Below are 18,485 nucleotides of genomic sequence, written 5' to 3' on the forward strand. Positions count from 1 at the left end.
TCAAAAGAGAGAAAGGTGGAGCTTCTGTCCCTTTTGCTCTTTGCCTCAGCCCCTGAGGCTGCCCTGCCCTGCCCTGCCCTGCCCTGCCCTGCCCAGGTCAGGCCTCACTGTCATCCCCACTGGGTTATCTGGGGACAGGAACATTCACTTGTTAATTTTTCTCCTCTCTTGCTGGGAGTTTTCTCTAGAAGAGTTTAGGGGAGGATCTGTGGTGTTTGCATGGTTGGAATCCGTATTATTTGGTTGGGTGACTCAGTAGTTGTTGTTGTTAGTTTGTTTTTTCTCACCTTTGTATATAATGTATTATATAATATTTTGTTTTAAATTGTCTGTCTTTTGCATAATATAAGAAGGTTGCTATTTTGGGTCCTGGGTTTTATTCCCCCTCCTTTTCCCTTTGTTGGGGGGATACCTTTTCTCTCCATGTTGGGCAGTTGGCATTTTGCCACTCAACCCAAGACAGTGACTCTGTGGTTATTGTTGTTGGTTTGTTTTTTCTCACATTTGTATATATATGTATTATATCATATTCTGTTTTTAATTGTCTATTTTTTGTATAATAAACTTCAGTAATAGACTTCAAACAGTCTCTGCTGGCAAAGAGCAGCTACAGTGTCTTGTTACTTCAGGTTTTAGGGTTTTTTCTCTCCCTCCTTTTCCCTTGTTTGGGGGGGGGCACACACCTGTTTTCCCTGTGTTGGGCAAGTTGGCATTTTGCCACTCAACCTCACACAGAACTGCCCTCTCAGCAGGCTCAGAATGCTGTGGCTGTGCTCCACAATTCCCTCTGCCCTGTGGGTTTTCCTGTACCCAGCCTGGGACATGCCCTGGCACAGCTCACCCTCCATGCCAAGCTCCATGTGCAGATGACTTTCCTTAGCAATGCACTGAGCAATTTGGATTGAAACACATCCTGATTTTTTTTTCCAGGGAGGCTGCTCTGCCCTGGCACAAGAAATCCTGAGCAGCATCTACTCCTTGGCACACTCTCAGAGCTCCTTGTGTTCAGCCCCTGGATCTCCCCTGCAGCAAGAGAGGTTAATTTGGGCCAGCAAACCCCTCACTGATGAGATTGTGAAACCCCCCCTGTGGCACCAAGACAAATTTCCTCAGTTCAACCAAAGCAACCTTTGCTGAGGGCCCAGGAAGTGGAATTGTGGTTCCAAATAGTTGGAGGGAGGCTCCAATTTTGCAGGCACCAGATCCTGTGCTCAGTTCAAAGGGGGTAATTTAATTCTCTTCTTTGGCTATTAATAAAATCAAATATTCATTCACAGCAAATACAGGCTTGCCATAAAACAATCCACCCCTGGGGTGCAGTGCTCAATGCAGTTATTCTTCAGAGGAATTGAGCCTCCTTTGCCCAGATTTTGGTGGCTGCCTCATCCCTTGGAGTGTCCAAGCCCAGGTTGGAGCAACCTGGGCTGGTGGGAGGTGTCCCTGCCCATAGCAGGGGGTGGGATGGGATGAGCTTTGAGGTCCCTCCCAACCCAAACCATTTCAGGATTTCATGATTTCAAACAGTCTCTACTGGCAAAGAGCAGCTGCAGTGTCTGGGTTCTGTGCTTGGGGTGGCACAGCTGTACACGTGTGCTCAGACTGCACCCTCCTCCTCCTCCTTTTCTTCAGTGGGACCTTGGACTGCTCAAAGCCACCTTAGCTGAGATTCTGATGGAGGTTCAGGAGTGGAGGCAGTAGCTGATTACATGTTGACTTGTGCTGTCCCATGTCTCTCTGGGATCTCAGACTGCTCAAAGCCACCTTAGCTGAGATTCTGATGGTGATGGAGGAGTGGAGGCAGTAGGAGATTACATGTTGACTTGTGCTGTCCCATGTCTCTCTGGGATCTCAGTGGGATCTCAGACTGCTCAAAGCCACCTTAGCTGAGATTCTGATGGAGGTGGAGGAGTGGAGGCAGTAGTTGATTACGCGTTGACTTGTACTGTCTCATATCTTGTCCCAAGAGCATTCCTGTAGGAAACTGCTCCAAAAAGGAGTGTGCAGAGCTGCTGCCTCATGGGATGGGAGGGAGGTCTGACCCTCATGGTGAGGACTATAGTGGGGAACAGGGCTCAGATGGTTGCTGAGATCACAGACCCTGAGACACGAGAGCACGGCCCACACCGTGTCACACCTTGCCTGGTGGGAGATGCCCATCCTGCATCCTTGCTGAGCTGCCAGGCAGGAAAAGCCTGTGCCAGGCACTTCCATCTCTCCATTGCTTCAGGACTGCTGTCTCCAGGCTTTGGCTTCCAGCTCAGACTTTCTCCTGAGCAGACCTTCTGTCTCTGCTCCGAGTTTATCCAGCTGTTATCAGCAGATGCACTCGGTGACTCACATTCCCCAACCACATCCCCTTCTCCCTCTTGCCCCCACCCACCACAGCTGAGTCATTGGCCTCCTGTCACAAGGCAGGAGCCTCTTTCTTCAGTCATGAACCTCTTCCTTCAGTCATGCACAGAGACACTTCCAGCCCAGTGTGATGTCAGCTCCTCCTGAGTTCCTTTTTCCAAGCAGTTCCTGAGTGGGAGTTTGCTGGTTGTGAGGGGCCTGCCCTTATCTGCTCTCTGCCTAGACCAGCCAGACCCTCACTCTTGTGCCCCCTCAATGCAGTGTTGTCCTCACCAGCAGCTCCCCAGTCCTAATGGAGGTCACTCACCAGCCCAGCACTCCCCAGTCTTGGATCTAAGATGGGACACGTGAAGGTGGGAGCTGAGAAAACTCAGTGCTCCAAAGCCTTTCCCATCTTCTGACCATTCTGATCCCCACAGGGCCCTTCCCAAGCTCCCTGTTTGGGCACAGTCACCCTCACCAGGCTTTGAAGGTTTGTCCCACAGCCAGAAGGGTTGGGGTCTGAGGTGGGCACATCACACCAAACTGGTGTTCAAACTGGGAGCTGTTTCCCTTAGTTCTCTGCTGATGGTCAGAGACTCCATCATCACTTTTTTAGAGATTTTATTTGTGGATGGGCAAACATACAGGGCTTTATTTATTTATATCTTTACACCAAAGCTTGTTCATTCCTAACTCATTGATTCCCTCTGAGCTGTCAGTTTTACAAAGTGCAGGTTCAGTGGAGGATGAGCTGAATTCCCCAAATTCTCCCTGCAGGGCTGATAAATCACCTGGCCTCTTCCCCAGTGCCAGCAGCTGCAATTCAGGAGAATTTTCTGCTGCTCAGGGAGGCAATTTTAGCACAAGGGGAACCTTGAAAGTCAGGGTGGCTCTTTCTTTGCACCCACTGCTGAGGGAGCTGATTTAGGGTCACCTCTGTCCCTCTGCCCCATAAGAGGAGATGCTGAGGTCGTGTTTCATCTCCCCAATATCCAAATAAGAATATCAGCTCATCTGTTTAGGTATAAAACAGGGTGAATTCTCACATGGGCATCACTGCCCTTGATTTGGGATAAGAAGGATTGACAAAACCCAACCCCTGACCTTTCCAAGGAGGAGGAGCTTGGTGTGGGTGCAATCCTGGGCTGGAAATGTTGGATCCATCCTTGCTTTAGTCATCCTGAGGGAGCAGACACAGCCACTGCCTCTCCTGAGGTCAGACAGGGAGGAGGAAGATGGAGACAGGGAGGAGGAAGATGGATATCAGGCTGGCCACGCTGCTGAAGTCAGGAATGGCATCATATCCTCAGCCACCCTCCCCCAAAACCTTCTCAGCCAGGCTTGGAAACCTGGAGATGTTTCTTGTTCCAACAGGACTGTTGTTCTTCTGCCTGGCACCTGATGGGCTGGGCAGGGCTGCCCTTGGCACCTCCCTTTTTCCAGCTCCCTGCAGGCAAGGTGTGGCAGGTGGGAGAGCTGGGCCCCAGTTGCCCAAGCTCCCTCCTCAGTGGCCTAAGCTCCCTCCTCAGTGGCCCACCCTCTCCACAGGTGCTGGCACCACTGGACCTGGGTGAAAGCTTTGTCCTTCCCTCATTTAAGCCAGAAGAAAGTCCCCCTGGTGTAACCTGATTTCCTTGGTTCTGACCTGGTCCTTCTCCTCCTTCTCCCCCTCCATGTTTTGCTGGTCCATCCATAGCTGCATCTCCTCCTCTCTCCCTCCTCTGACCTCCCCTTTTACCTTTTCCACTCCCCTGCTGCATCCCACGGGACTGTGAGTTGCTTCCTGGCAAGGATCCCTGCCAGGCTGTGGCTTTGGCTGCTCCCTTGGCCTGGCAGGGCTTGGCAGATGTGGGCAGGTGTTTAAACACCTCCTTGTTGCTGCCAGCAACCTCTGGATTGTCCCTCCTGCAGGAGAGGACAGAATAAAGCCAGAGTTTGGGTTTATTCCTCCCCAAAACACTTGTTCACCCCAGAAATGGTATGACATGATACAGGAGTGGGAATGTTCCAGAATTTTTGGAGTCTGCATGGAAATGCAGTTGTGGTCAACCAATCATTGCTCAGAAATGTCTTTTGTTTAGCTGGTGGGGTTGTTTTAGTCCCTCTTTCTCCTCAGCTTCCCTTCTAATTAGGTGCTGCAGACTCCAAAGGCACTGCCTGCTGTTGGGATTGCCTTCTCCAGGGCTGGGATGGCTCTGAGCTCAGGTCCACCTCAGGTTCCTTGGGAGGTGAACCTCAGTGCCCACCCCAGAACTGCTGTTCCAATCAGGGCACAACACTCCCAAGTGGACCTTGAGGGCCACCAAGTCCCCTTTGATGCTGTTCAGAGACCCAAACCCTTCCCCCTGGGTTTCAAAGCAGCTGAGTCACTTGTGATTCATCCTGAGCCTGGAGCAGAGCAGGGTAATAAATCTCAGTTCTCATGGTCCCAGCTGGTGCTGCAACCTCTGCTGAACCCTCTCCTCACCTCACAGTCTCTGGAGAGCTGCAGGAACGTGCCAGGTCAGGATGTCCCCAGGAAATGGCCAGCACCATCAGACTGGCAGCACAGTGATCCTCTGCCCTCTAAGAAGGATTTGGACAAAGAGAGGCTGGGAATCCTGTGCCTCTCACTCCTGCTGCTGTATCCTGGCAGGAGGAAGGATGTGGAGGGTAATTCCAGCCCAGTGGCCCAGTGAGAAGCAGAAATCCAGGCTGGGGGGAGAGTGGGTGGATGGAGAGCAGCCCTGGGAGTGCTGGTGGGCAAGAAACTCCATGCATTGGCATCCCATCCCCTCCCATGCCCTGGGCTCATCCCACAGCATGGGCAGCAGAGTAGGGGGATTCTGCCCCTTTGCCCACTGAGGTGAGACCCTCCTGTAGAGCTGCCCCAGCCCTGGGGAACAACAGCACAAGGATGTGGAGCTGCTGGAGGAGTCCAGAGGAAATCATGGAGCTGCTCCAGGCCTGGATCCCTCTGCTCTGGAGCCAGGCTGGGGGAGCTGGGGGGACTCACCTGGGGAAGAGAAGGCTCTGGGGACACCTGAGAGCCCCTCCCAGGACCTAAAGAGGCTCCAGAAGAGCTGGAGAGGGACTGGGGACGAGGGATGGAGGGACAGGACACAAGGAATGGCTTCCCAGTGCCAGAGGGCAGGGTTAGGTGGGATATAGGGAAGGAATTGTTTCCTTTGAGGGTGAGGAGTGGCTGGGATGGAATTCCCAGAGAAGCTGTGACTGCCCCACCCCTGGAAGTGTCCAAGGCCAGGTTGGATGGGGTTTGGAGTAACCTGGGACAGTGGGAGGTGTCCCAGGCCAGGCTGGACAGGGCTTAGAGCAATCTGGGGTGGTGGAATGTGTCCTGCCCAGGACAGGGAGTGGAATGGGATGATCTTTATGGTCCCTTCCAACCCAAAGCATTTTGGGATTCTGTGAGAACAAAACTTGCAGAACAAACTGGGGGGATTTGGGTACAGGGAACTTCTGCTGAGCTGGGTCTCTTGGGTGTAACTGCACATGCAAGTTCCCTGTGAAAGGGGAAGCTGGGAGTGGGCAGAGCTGCTGTGCAGAGCCCTCCTTGGTGCTGGGCAGAGCCCTCCTTGGTGCTGGGCAGAGCCCTCCTGGTCCTGGGCACAGCCCTCCTGGTGTTGGGCAGAGCCCTCTTGGTGCTGGGCAGAGCCCTTCTGGTGCTGGATAGAGCCCTCCTGGTGCTGGGCAGAGCCCTCCTGGTGCTGGGCACACCAGCTGGGTGAGCTCTGGGCTTGGCTCAAACTCCAGGCCATCAGCAGAGTCTCTCCTTGCCCAGGACTCCCTTGGGAACCTGCAGTGGGAGCACAAACACACTGAGGTGGTTTCCTACAGGTTTCCTACTTTGCTCCCAAGATCAGGACACTGAAGTCATGGTGGTTCAGAGCCTCAGCTAAACAAGAGCAGCTCCCTCCTCCCAGGGTTATGTTTTACTCTTCATCTCCCTGGTTTCAAGGGGGAGAAGGGCCATCCTTTGGGAAGTTCACTGCAAACTATGGTGGTCCCTCAGGAGGACCCAGCAATTCCCCAGCAATGGAGAGACCCTGAAGGAGACTCCTGCCCATGGGGTGGTGTGAGGGCAGGGTGCCAGGACCCCTCAGTTGGGGCAGGATGGAACCTGACCCCCCCAGCACCCTCCTTCAGCAGATCCTTGTGTTCTCTTGGCCAACGCTTGTGCCTGTTCCCAAAACAGGAGACCTGGAGCTTCTCCCACATGGAAGGAGACCTGGAGCTTGAGTTTCCACTGCCACCTCCTGCTTCTGTGGGATAAAACCTGAGCTCCTGCCCTTCCCCTCCCCACAAGTTAGCCCTTAGTTCACAAATCTGTGCAGCTGGGGGGGATTCCCATCCATGCTGGGAAAACCGGACAGGGAAGGGGTGGGAAAGCCCTTTAGAGCCTTTCTGTGGAAGAGCAGGAGCAGCCCGGGGAGAGCAGCCAGACATTGCTCAGGAAATGGCCTTTTCCTTGGGCACTTCCACAGAGCTCTAATTAAATTATGGGATTAGAGCCATCCTGTTCCTCACTCATCTGGTGCCAAGTGCCTGTTCCAAGGGAGTGCCCTCCATCAAAGGGCAAAGTGCCCGCTCAGCACTTGGCCCCAGAGTCACTCCTTGATGGCACTGCACTGCAGATGGGCTGGCTGGAGAGTGGTATTGCTGTGTGCCCTCCTCTTCTGATGCCCAACTGCACCAAGATTCCAGCATGGATAACACCCTGCTCTCTGCTCTGGGCAAGCCATGTCAAGGGTGAGTTGGCAGAGAGCAGGAAATTCATGGGGTGTTCTCACCCCTGGGACTGAAGAGGACCAAGATCACAGAACCATCATTAAGGCTGGGAAAGCCCTGTAAGCTCATCAAGTCCAACCTTAAACCCAGAACCTAAACCATGTCCCCAACATGTTCTTTAAATATCAAAAGGTATGGAAAGGAAGAAGAAAATTCACAGGGATGGCATGGGACGGGCACAGAGAACAAGACTTTGCCCTCTGGGAAGCAAAACCAACCTTAACCCAAAAATCTCTCACAGCAGCCAGTGAAGAGGAAGCTGAAAGATGCAACATGGAGTTCCCCTCAGTTTGCTTTTCTTGCTTTTCTTGTTGGCAGATGACAGAAATTTCCCATCCTGGGGTAGCCCTGGACTGTGCCCTCTGCTCAGAGGTTTGAGCAGGTTCTCAGCTCATGTCTTGGCACTGCTTTGCCTTCTGTAGCTTCAGAGAGAAGTTTCCAGGGAGAGGTGGAGCTGAGGGAAAGGCTGCTCTCCTTGCACCACCCTCCTGGATTTACCAGGAGGAGCTGGCTGACCTGCAGCTTGGAGAAGGAAGGTCCCTTTGATGTGGACCATGTGCAGAAAAGAGCTGGAGAGGGACTTTGGACAAGGGCCTGGAGTGATTCCTCAAGGGGGAATGGCTTCCCACTGCCAGGGGGCAGGGACAGATGGGATATTGGGAAGGAATCCTTCCCTGTGAGGGTGGGCAGGTCCTGGCACAGGTTGGGCAGAGAAGCTGTGGCTGCCCCAGCCCTGGAAGTGTCCAAGGCCAGGTTGGAGCAACCTGGGCTGGTGGAAAGTGTCCCTGCCCACGAGAGGGATAGAATTAGATGAGCTTTAAGGTCTCTTCAACCCAAACCATTCTGGGATTCTATGAACACACCTCTCGGAAATATTCCTGCCTATCCCCACTGCTTCTTGCTGGCTGCAGTGGGAAGTCCCATTGGTGCTGCACTTCAGGTGGAGGGAAGGATCTCAAGCACCTCCAGTGGCTCTTCCTTTGTGCCACCTTTCCTGTGCCCTCTGTGGTGCTGCATTTCCCCCTGTGCTGCTTGGAATGGCATCTTGGCTGCATCCCTGGAACTGAGGAAACTCAGGTTTTCCTCCCTCTTTGTCCACCATGAAAGCCCAGAAGGTTCTCGTGGTAGTGCTGCCTCCACAGGGTCCGTGTCAGCTGTCCAATCCCTTTGCTGCATAATTACTTCTGGAAAAGCCCTTTTTTTCCCTGTCTTCTCCCTTCTTGGCTGCAGGCACAGCATGGCTTCGTTTTAATATACTGCCTTGTCTCCTGGATGAGTTCTCAATCCCTCCTGCCTTTAAATGAACCCCAAGAAAATCCTCCCTGAAAAGCAGCATCTTCCTACAAATCAGGTTTATCCCTGGAGATGGTTGAACTGCAGCTGGAGCAGCTGGATCTGGCTGGACACAGGGTTTGGACCAGTGGTCTCCAGAGGCCTTTTCAAACTCAAGTCCTGCTGTTTGGTGATTCCTGCCTGCTGCAGAGCCACATTCCTGCCCTTCCTCCCCTCTTCCATGCCTTGCTGCTCCTCAGTGAACCCATGGCATGGGAAAGGGCATCCCCTAAAGCTGCTGAGATGCCCATCCCTATGCAGAGAGGAGAGAATTCAAGCCTTGGAGCCAAATATTTCCCCTGCACATGCTCTGTCCCAGGGAATTAAGGAAGCAAAGCAGAAATGGTGAGAGGAGCTTTTCCAACCAGACCTGCAAGTGCCTTATGGAATTACCTGAAAGCCAGCAAATATTTAGCCATAAATCTTATTAACAGCTCTCTGCAGCAAGGCAGATGTGAAGGGAGGGAAATCAAAGGGAACCAAAGGAGGAGGGGATGGGTTTGGAATGCCGAAGAAGAAAGGAGGCAAAGCCTGGCTGATGGCTCGGGTTGCAGCCAAAGGTTTTTGTGGGAAGGGCTTCAGCTCCGGGAGGAAATCAGCTGGAACAGGTCTGGCAGGATGTCTCTCCAAGGGAGAGCTCTTGCTGCAGAATACCAATGCTTTGCCTCCAAAATCGAGAGGCTCAGAAGCAGCAATTTCAGGAGCTGTGCCTGTGCTGGGGCACAGGGAGGTGGGGGGAACACAAAGCCTGGGAGAAGAGGAGGAATCAGAGGGGTCAGAGGGCAGATTTTCATGCCCTGCCCACCTTTGGGTCAGAATGGCTTTGTTTGTCACAGAATCCCAAGGTGGGTTGGGTTGGAAGGACCTCAAAGTTCATCCCATCCCACCCCTGCCATAGGCAGGGACACCTCCCACTATCCCAGGTTGCTCCAACCTGGCCTTGGACACTCCCAGGGATGGGCATCCCAAACCCTCTCTGGGTAACCTGTGCCAGGGCCTGCCCACCCTTTTCATTGGTTGCTTTTCTTGCTTTTTCTGCCCTGTCTCTGACACTGGGACAGAGTGATGTCCCCATGTCCCAAACTCAGCCATTGGGACCCCAGGGAATGCACTGAGGAAGACTCTGGGAAGGGCTGGGAGTGATGAGAAAGAGCAAGCCCCCTGTTTGCAGAGTTTCAAGCTGTCTGTGCCCATGCAGGGCTGTGCCAGCCACTCTCCATGTGCCAATGCTTTAAAAGCTTCCTGCAGGTGACAGAACCTGAGGGAACAGCTGGAGCTGTGCCAGGGGAGGTTTGGGTGGATAACAGGAAAAGGGTGGTGGGCACTGAACGGGCTCTCCATGGCAGTGGGCACAGCCCCAAGGCTGCCAGAGCTCCAGGAGGGTTTGAACAACACCCTCAGGAACAGAGTGGGATTGTTGGGATGTCTGTGCAGGGCCAGGAGTGGGACTGGATGGTCCTTGTGGGTCCCTTCCAACTTGGCATGTTCTGTGGTCACAAGGAGCAATTAATTAATTAAATGGAGGGGGGACAAGAGGCCAGCAGGAATTAAGGGATGCTCCCAGCACTTCCATGGAGGGAGCACAGGAGACCAACAGGAATTATGAGATGCTCCCAACACTTCCATGGAGAGGGGACAAGAAGCCAGCAGGAATCACAGGCTGCTCCCAGCACTTCCATGGAGGGGGCACAAGAGGCCAGCAGGATTTATGGGATGCTCCTAGCGCTTCCCTCCCTCTGGGGGACATGGCACTGGGTGTCTGGGGTGCCTGCCATCCCCTGCAGGGGTGTGAGGTGCCAGCACCCAAACCCTGGTGGGCATCAACAAGCCCTGGTTTGCCAGAGCCCAGTTTGCCAACCAGCTCCAGCCTTCCTTGTTAATCCTGGCAGGGATTTGCTGGATGGGCACCGTGCCATGCGCCGAGCTGGCTATGCCAGGAGCAGCAGGTCCTGGCAGGGCCTGGGGTGGTACTGCTGGCCCAGCACAGAGCATCCCACCAGGTTGGCACCTTGGCAGCCTCCAACACCCCTCCCTAACTGCTGGATGTGCCTTTTCCTCCCCTTTTCTCTCCCCTGGCACAGGCTGGCAAGGTGGGAAATCCGCCTCGGGAATGCTGTTTCCCAGAGGAGTGTGGGAGAAGGATTCCAGGCAGCAAGGCTGTGCCCTGGGGCACCTTTCCACCTCTCCACAATCTGCTTCCCAGGGATGCTGATGCCCAGGATCCATCCCAGCAGCACCAGTGTGGTCGGGGGCACCAGGAGTGAGGAATTGCAAACCACCCTCCTCTTCCAGGTGCCAGGTCTTTCTCAGCTGATGCAGCCACAGCCCAACTGCTTCCTCTCTGCTCTTCCTCCTGGCTGGTCCCATGCAAGGTTCACATCCTTGGGCAATGCCTGGTGCCCTGGGGCTCCAGGTGTCCCCAGGGCCCCCAGTCACCATGCTGGGGCCCAGGGCTGCAGCAGCACTTGCTGTTTGGTTGCTCAGGGAGATGGTGCACCCCATAAATCCGGGCCTCGGGGCACCGCGAGGTCAGCGAGCTCCTTGTGCAATGTTTTCATGACAACTGGCCCAAACACAGCAACCCCCCTGCTGACAGCAGCACTCTGTGGCCAGGGGGAGAGGCTGCTCCAAGCAGCAGGGCTGGCCTTGCAGCTGGAAGTACCAGGAGCTTCCCTTTGGACAAGATAGAACCCTTTGTGCCCCTTCCCACAAAGCCTTGGAGAAATCCCAGCCCAGCCCCTGCCCAGCTCCAGGGGACAGGGGGAGGACATTCAGTTGCACAGTCACAGCCCCTCAAAGTTACAGCCCAAACCCTCAGGGTGGTTTATCTTCCTTATTCCCAGGAATAAAGGTGGTTCCCCCATCAAAGCAGGAGGAATACCCCTCCCAAAGTCCCGACTCCTTGAGGAACAGCTCGGCCTGGACAAGGCCACACCAGCAGTGTCCACACCTCCATGGCAGCAGGAAAATCCTCCTCAAGCAGCTCCCACGAGGTGGAATCAGTGACGTTGAGGAGGTTCAGATCCATTTTTGCCACCTGTTTGCCACCTGGAAAACAGGTCTGGATGCACGGAGGGAAGTGATGGACAGGAGCATCTTCAGGAGCACCAGAGTGTGTGGCAGAGGGATTGGTGACTGTGTGTGAGGAGCCTGGGGATCTGCACCTTCCAGAGGCTCTCTCTGCAGGACCAGGGGGCAGCTGGGCACTCCACAGCTCCATCCTTGCATGACACAGGTCATGGTACAGCTCAGCACCAAGGGATTCCTGGGTGAGCCTCCACAGAAGCTCAGAAACTGCAGTGTTGGATAAGCCTTTGGGTTTGTGGAATCACAGAAGCTCCTGAGTTGGGAGGGATCCACCAGGATCAAATCCAGCTCCTGACCCTGCACAGACACCCCAACAATCCCACCCTGTCCCTGAGAGGATCATCCAAACCCTCCTGGAGCTCTGGCAGCCTTGGGGCTGTGCCCACTGCCCTGGGGAGCCTGGTCAGTGCCCACCACCCTCTGGGGGAAGAACCTTACCCTGAGATCCACCCAAACCTGCCCTGGGGAGCCTGGTTAGTGGCCACCACCCTCTGGGGGAAGAACCTTACCCTGAGATCCACCAAAACGTCCTGGCACAGCTCCGGCCATTCATTTTGAGGTCCTGTCACCCTCCAGAGCACCCCCCCCCCACCCCTGCAGAGCAGACAGGGTGTCCCCTCACCCAGGCACTGTGCCCACCCTGAGCTCTGAGCAGGCTGAGCTCACACTCACAAGCCCTTCCACATCTCACCTTGCCAAACTGGGCTCATCATTTCCCCAGAACAAGCCCTTTGCCACCCAGCTGTGTCTCCTCTCTGAAACGTCCCACTGGGTTTCCTGTGCCAGCAACAGCCACCCAGGAGCATTGGCAGCCTCCAGCTCTGCCATTCTGCTCTCAGCTGGTGTTTGAACCCCTGCAGACCTGGCGCTGTGCCACTGGCACCACTTGCCTGAGGCCGTGGGTTTAAAAAAACCCACACTGAGCAAAAATCCAAACGTTCTCACTCCCCTATCGCCTCCTTCACATGGATTTAAACCAGCCCGAGGTGCTGGGAGACAATCCCCTCCCACCAAAGGGCTTTCTCCTCTTTCACAGACAGCAGCAGGAATGCAGATACCAAGTGACCTGCAGAAGAGCTCAGATTTCATCAACCATCCAATTGTGGCTGTCCCAGAGGGCTGTCAGGCAGCAGATCTGTGCCACTGGATCCTCAGGTCACTCCTCCACCCCATCTCTCTTCTCCCTGGGGAGGCAGGAGGAACATCTTTCATCCCACACGACGAGAACCAACTGCAAAACGCAGCCTTGATGCTGAGAAATAAGCAGAACACTTTGAGGTTGGGGGGTTTTTTTAGGATTTTTTTTTATCAGGCCCTTTCATTGTATAAATAATTTATTTCAGTTCACAGCATTATGTCTGCATCTTTAAAAAAAAAAGAAAAAAGAAGACAGGAGGAACAGAGACTGATGGACAATGGTGAGGGCAGGACATGGGATGTCCAACACGGATGGGGACATGGCAGAGGGACCTGGGGAAATAAATGAGACCTGCTAAAACATCCCAGGGGGTGGAAACAGGCTTGGAGAAGACACACCATCTTGACAGGAGCCCAGAGCTTCCCTCAGGAGTTGTCCTGCTGAGGAACCTCTTCTTGTAGCCACCACAGGTGACATCTTCACACGGGGAAAAAATCAGCGTAAGGTCGTGGGATGGGACAGAAATACCACGGAAGCCAAATTGGAAAAGTCTTTTTAATTATTGCAGAAAGCAGAGCTGGTGGGAATGGCACCAGCACATTGTCCCACCTGCACCTCCCAGTGCTCTGCCATTGCTCCAAGGGAGAACAAACTCCCGGGAAGGATCCATGAATGCCACCCGGCTTTCCATGCCAGTGTCTGCTGAACCAACCAGCGAGATGGTCAAACCCCCAACACGAGGTGGTCAAACCCCCAACACGAGGTGGTCAAACCCCCAACACGAGGAGGTCGAACCCCCAACACGAGGTGGTCGAACCCCCAACACAAGGAGGTCAAACTCACCACACGAAGTGGTCGAACTCCCAACACGAGGTGGTCAAACCCCCAACACGAGGAGGTCAAACCCACCACACCAGGAGGTCAAACCCACCACACCAGGAGGTCAAACCCACCACACGAGGTGGTCGAACCCCCAACACGAGGTGGTCAAACCCCCAACACAAGGAGGTCAAACCCACAACACGTCACTCCTAAAAAAACCCCTTCGAGCCGGTGGGGGCTTCGTGCTCCGCCTCTAAACTGCGTCGCTCTCCAAAAAACCTCCAGGATTCATACACGTGGCTTCTGTGGCATCAAAAATAAATAATTCTTTTTTTTTCTCTCTTTCTCGACAACAAGTACCGAAGTGTTGGAGGTGAAGACAAAGCAGGGAAGCCCAAGAAACGGGAGCAGAGCCACCTGGAGCGCTGGGACCAGCCCACTCTCTCGGCGCACAAGTCGCGACTCGCGTCGGGAACTCAAACCCCGCCAGGAAGAAACACAACTTGGCTGCAACATCGTTTCCTAACAAAACCCATAAAGAAAAGCAAAAAAAAAAACACAACCAAAACCCAACAATTTGGAAGGTGCTGATCGCTGCAAGGGGGAGGAATCAACTCCCCGAGAGCCGGAGGGCGTTTTGCTTTTTGTCTGCTCGGTGGTTTCCCCTTGGCCGCGCTGGGAAGGGCTTTGCAAAGGGGAAGAAGAAGGAAGGCTGGTGTAAAATCACCAGAAAATTCTGCCTTGACCAAAACTCAGGCTGTTTGCCCCCTGAGAGCTGCCTGTTTCTGCCCTGGGGGAAGCCAGGACCCTGCTTTTCTCCTCCAGAGAGCTAAAACACGGCCAGCAAGTGGATTTTGGTCACCGGTGCCATCCAGGTGCCCAAAATGTTCCCCTGCAGCAGGAGGTGGCGAGGCCTGACCCTGCCCAGGTTGCTCTGCAGGCAGAGGTTGCCCATATGGGCAACGAGGGGCTTGGAATCAGATTGAAATCTTTATTAAAAACCTACCACACCCCTCCCCGTGTCTCTTCACACCCTGCCATCTTGCCTTTCCAGCAGAGATTTCTGCAAGCTCTGGCTGCCTCTGTCGGTCCCCTCTGCCCCTTAAAACCTGCCTTGGCCTCCTGCCCCCACTGCAGAGCAGCACAGTGACCAGAACCACAAACTCAGCTCTTTTTTTTGCTTTTTTTTTGTGGATTTAGCAAAAAGAAAACCATCCTAGTTTGGATCACCTCCAAACCTGCCCCCGGGAGCACCCTCTGCCTTGGGGACGACACACACACACACCTGGCTGGGGGGCTTTGCTGTAGGAGGTGACACAACGGACCCTTTGAGAGGAGGGGTCCTGGACATCCCCAACTCCCAAAACACTTCCAAAAAAACCCCCAAACCTTGGCTTTTTTTTTCTTTTGGGCTTTTTCCCCCTCTTTTTTTAAGCAAAGAGCCGAAAGCTCAGCACCAACTACTCAGCACCGCATCGTTCCTCCCCCCGCCCCAAAGGCTGCCCGTCCTTGCTCTGCACCCTAAAAAACACCAGCCAGGGTGGGTGGGTGCCCGCTCTACTCGTCACCCACTCCCCACCCCGGCATTTTCCGCTGCTCCAACCCCCCCTCAAGCTTCCAACCCGCATTCCCACCGAGGAGCGGCGGGGGAGGGATGCGGGATGCAGGATGCGGGATGTGGGAGGGCATCGGGGCGCAGCTGCCAGACCCCTCCCCGCTGCCCTTGCCAAGCCAGGGGGCTCCACTCCCCCCTCCCCGGCACCGCCGAGCCCCCAGAATGCACGGAGGAGGGGGCGGGGGAGGGGGGGCGGGTTGGCACCGGTGCCCCCCGCCCCAAACCGCGCGTATTTAAGATCCAAAAGCACGAATGCGCTCCAACAGGGTCCTGCCCCGTTGGCCCCCGGTGGTCCCGGAGGGTGGAGAGAAGGGAGAAATCATCCCATTTTTCCATGTTTCTATCCCGAACGAGTCCGGATCAGACCCTGAGGAGCTGGTGGGAGCTCCGGGATCTGGGCTCGGCTTTGTTACCACCGCTATTGTCTGTTCGTTGGGCAAGGAGGAAAAAAGATAAAAGAGAGGGGGTGGAAAATCAAAAATAACAACTAAACGCAGAAGAATCGCTTTGGTTCTGTCTCCCCCTCGGTTCCTTTGTCTGCTCGCCCCATCCCTTCCCCGCCTCGCCGGGGTTTCTACCGCTTCTTCTTCTGCTTGAGGGACTTCCTGCGCTTGAGGATCATCTCGTAGAGCTTGTCCATGCCCTCGGTGAGCCCCTCGCCGATGATGGCGCAGGCGGGCTGGATGTGGTAGGTGGTGGAAGGGGTCAGCTCGTGGAGGGCCAGCTGCTTCTCGATCTCGGCCACCGGCAGCGACTTGGGCAGGTCCTGCTTGTTGGCGATGACGAGCAGCGGCGTGCCCTGGTTCTCGGCGAACTTGGTCACCTTGTGCAGCTCCGTCTTGGCTTCCTCCAGCCGATCCACGTCCACCGAGTCCACCACGTAGATGATGCCATCGGTGCAGCGGCTGTAGGACTTCCAGAGCGGGCGCAGCTTCTCCTGCCCGCCCACGTCCCAGAAGTGGCAGCTGATGCCCTTGGCCGTCCCGTTGCTGAGCCGGATCTTCTCCGTGTTGAAGCCGATGGTGGGCACGGTGTTGACGAACTCGTTGAACTTCAGCCGGTAGAGCACCGTGGTCTTCCCCGCCGAGTCCAGGCCCAGCATGACGATGTGTAGGGACTGGAAGGCGGAGATGTTGGAGGAGATGTTCCCCATGGCCACGGCTCGCCCCGCGCTCACAGCCCCGCGCCCATCCCCGCGCCGCCGGCCCGGCCGAGGGGGGCACGGCTCGGGGCAGGCAGCGGGCACGGCTCGGGGCAGGCAGCGGGCACGGCGCGCCCCGCAGCACAGGCGGGCACCGGAGACCCCCGCCCGCCCCGCCCGGGAGGAGGAGCAGCACGAGGAGAAAGGAGAGGGCGAGGAGGAGGAGGGGCCGCGCCGCCGCCTTCCTCCCGCTCCGCCTCCCGGGCTGTCCGCACCGCCCCTGCCTGCACTGCGCCTCCTGCCTGCGCTTCACCTGCCCCTGCCTGCACTTCACCTGCCCATGCCTGCACTGCTCCTTCTGCCTGCACTGCCCCTGCCTGCGCTTCACTTACCCCTGCCTGCACTGCCCCTGCCTGCACTTCACCTGCCCCTGCCCGCACCGCCCCTGCCTGCACTTCACCTGCCCCTGCCTGCTCTGCTCCTCCTGCCCGCCCTGCCCCGCCTGTGCTTCACCTGCCCCTGCCTGCCCTGCTCCTCCTGCCTGCCCTGCCCCGCCTGTGCTTCACCTGCCCCTGCCCGCACTGCCCCTGCCTGTGCTTCACTTACCCCTGCCTGCACCGCCCCTGCCTGCGCAGCCCCTGCCTGCACTTCACCTGCCCCTGCCTGCTCTGCTCCTCCTGCCCGCCCCGCCCGCCTGTGCTTCACCTGCCCCTGCCTGCCCTACACCTCCTGCCTGTGTTTATTTACCCCTGCCTGTGTTCATTTACCCCTGCCTGCACTGCCCCTGCCTGCACTTCTGCTCCTGCCTACACTTAACCTATCCCTGCCTGCACTGCCTGTGCGCACTTCACCTGCTCCTGCCTGCACTTCTGCTCCTGCCTGCACTGCTGCTCCTGCCTGCAATTCACTTGCTCCTGCCTGCACTGCTGCTTGTGCCTGCACTTCTGCTCCTGCCTGCACTTCTGCTCCTGCCTGCACTGCTGCTCCTGCCTGCAATTCACTTGCTCCTGCCTGTACTCCTGCTCCTGCCTGCACTGCTGCTCCTGCCTGCAATTCACTTGCTCCTGCCTGCACTGCTGCTCCTGCCTGCACTGCTGCTCCTGCCTGCACTGCTGCTTGTGCCTGCACTTCTGTGCCTGCCTGCACTCCTGCTCCTGCCTGCACTCCTGCTCCTGCCTGCACTTCTGCTCCTGCCTGCACTGCTGCTCCTGCCTGCACTCCTGCTCCTGCCTGCACTCCTGCTCCTGCCTGCACTGCTGCTTCTGCCTGCACTTGTGCTCCTCACGGGGCCCCCAGAGCAAGCCCCCGCTGTGCTGAGCCCTGACTTATCCTCACACCCATCACCATCACCAGCCACACAAAGCGCTGGAAAACTCTCAAAGCAGCGGTCAGACCAAGGTGTTATTCCTGGAGTGGCTGCCCCATCCCTGGAAGTGTCCAAGGTCAGGCTGGACAGGGCTTGGAGCAACCTGGGATAGTGGAAGGTGTCCCTGCCTGTGGCACAAAGTGAGCTTTAAGATCCCTTCCAGCCTGAACCATTCTGGGATTCTCTGATCATTCCTTGCACAGGAAACACAAGGAGGGACCTTCTGGTACATTAGGATGATGGGGGGGATTGAGGAGCTGGCCAGACACGGCTCTGCAGGGACCCCTGGCACCAGTGATGATTCCAGCCGGGAAATGGAGAGCAGTTCTGCCTTCCTGGAAAGTGAAGTGCTGGGAATTGGAGCATCTGTGTCCCCTGTGGCTGTGACAGGTTCCTAAAGCAGAGGAAAAACCTCACCTGTGCTGGATGCAGAGGGAGGGCTGGTGTTAATCCAGGGCTGCTGTTAATGCTTTTTGTATCTCATGTTTTGTAGATGCTGTGAATGCCCTCAACCCACCTTAAACCCCCTGAGCTTTCCATGGCTGGGCAGCCCCTCAGGGCCCACCACGCTCTGAGCCCTGTAGTTGCTGTCCCAGCTACTCATCCAAGACCTGCTTGCACCTAAAGATCCAGTCCCACCCAACACCTTCCACCAGAGCAGACTGCTCCAAACCCCATCCAGCCTGGCCTGGAACACTTCCAGGGATGGGGCAGCCACATGTGCCAGTGCTGCTGCATTTATCTCTGATCCTGCTCCTGAGCCAAAAAGCAGCAGCAAGGTGGTTCCTACAACGTTTCCCATCCCCTTTTATCCAGCATTTGTAAAATAAATGTCAACTATATCTGACAGCTTAACCAGAAA

The 18,485-nt window shown here is 55.7% G+C and overlaps 1 protein-coding gene across 1 annotated transcript; it reads right to left on the reverse strand.

The window, feature by feature from the left end:
• Positions 1-13,220: 13,220 nt before the first annotated feature.
• On the reverse strand, positions 13,221-16,462 carry ARL4C (ARF like GTPase 4C). The gene has a single exon (XM_071562506.1). It carries the CDS (start codon positions 16,267-16,269, stop codon positions 15,691-15,693), a length of 579 nt encoding a protein of 192 aa, XP_071418607.1. The 5' UTR covers positions 16,270-16,462; the 3' UTR covers positions 13,221-15,690.
• Positions 16,463-18,485: the final 2,023 nt, after the last annotated feature.

The sequence above is a fragment of the Pithys albifrons genome, chromosome 8 (genome assembly GCF_047495875.1).
Source record: "Pithys albifrons albifrons isolate INPA30051 chromosome 8, PitAlb_v1, whole genome shotgun sequence".
Classification (NCBI taxonomy): domain Eukaryota; kingdom Metazoa; phylum Chordata; class Aves; order Passeriformes; family Thamnophilidae; genus Pithys; species Pithys albifrons.

Coding starts and splice junctions, on each gene's coding strand:
- ARL4C (XM_071562506.1), bottom strand. CDS start 16,269: ATGGGGAACATCTCCTCCAACATCTCCGCCTTCCAGTCCCTACACATC.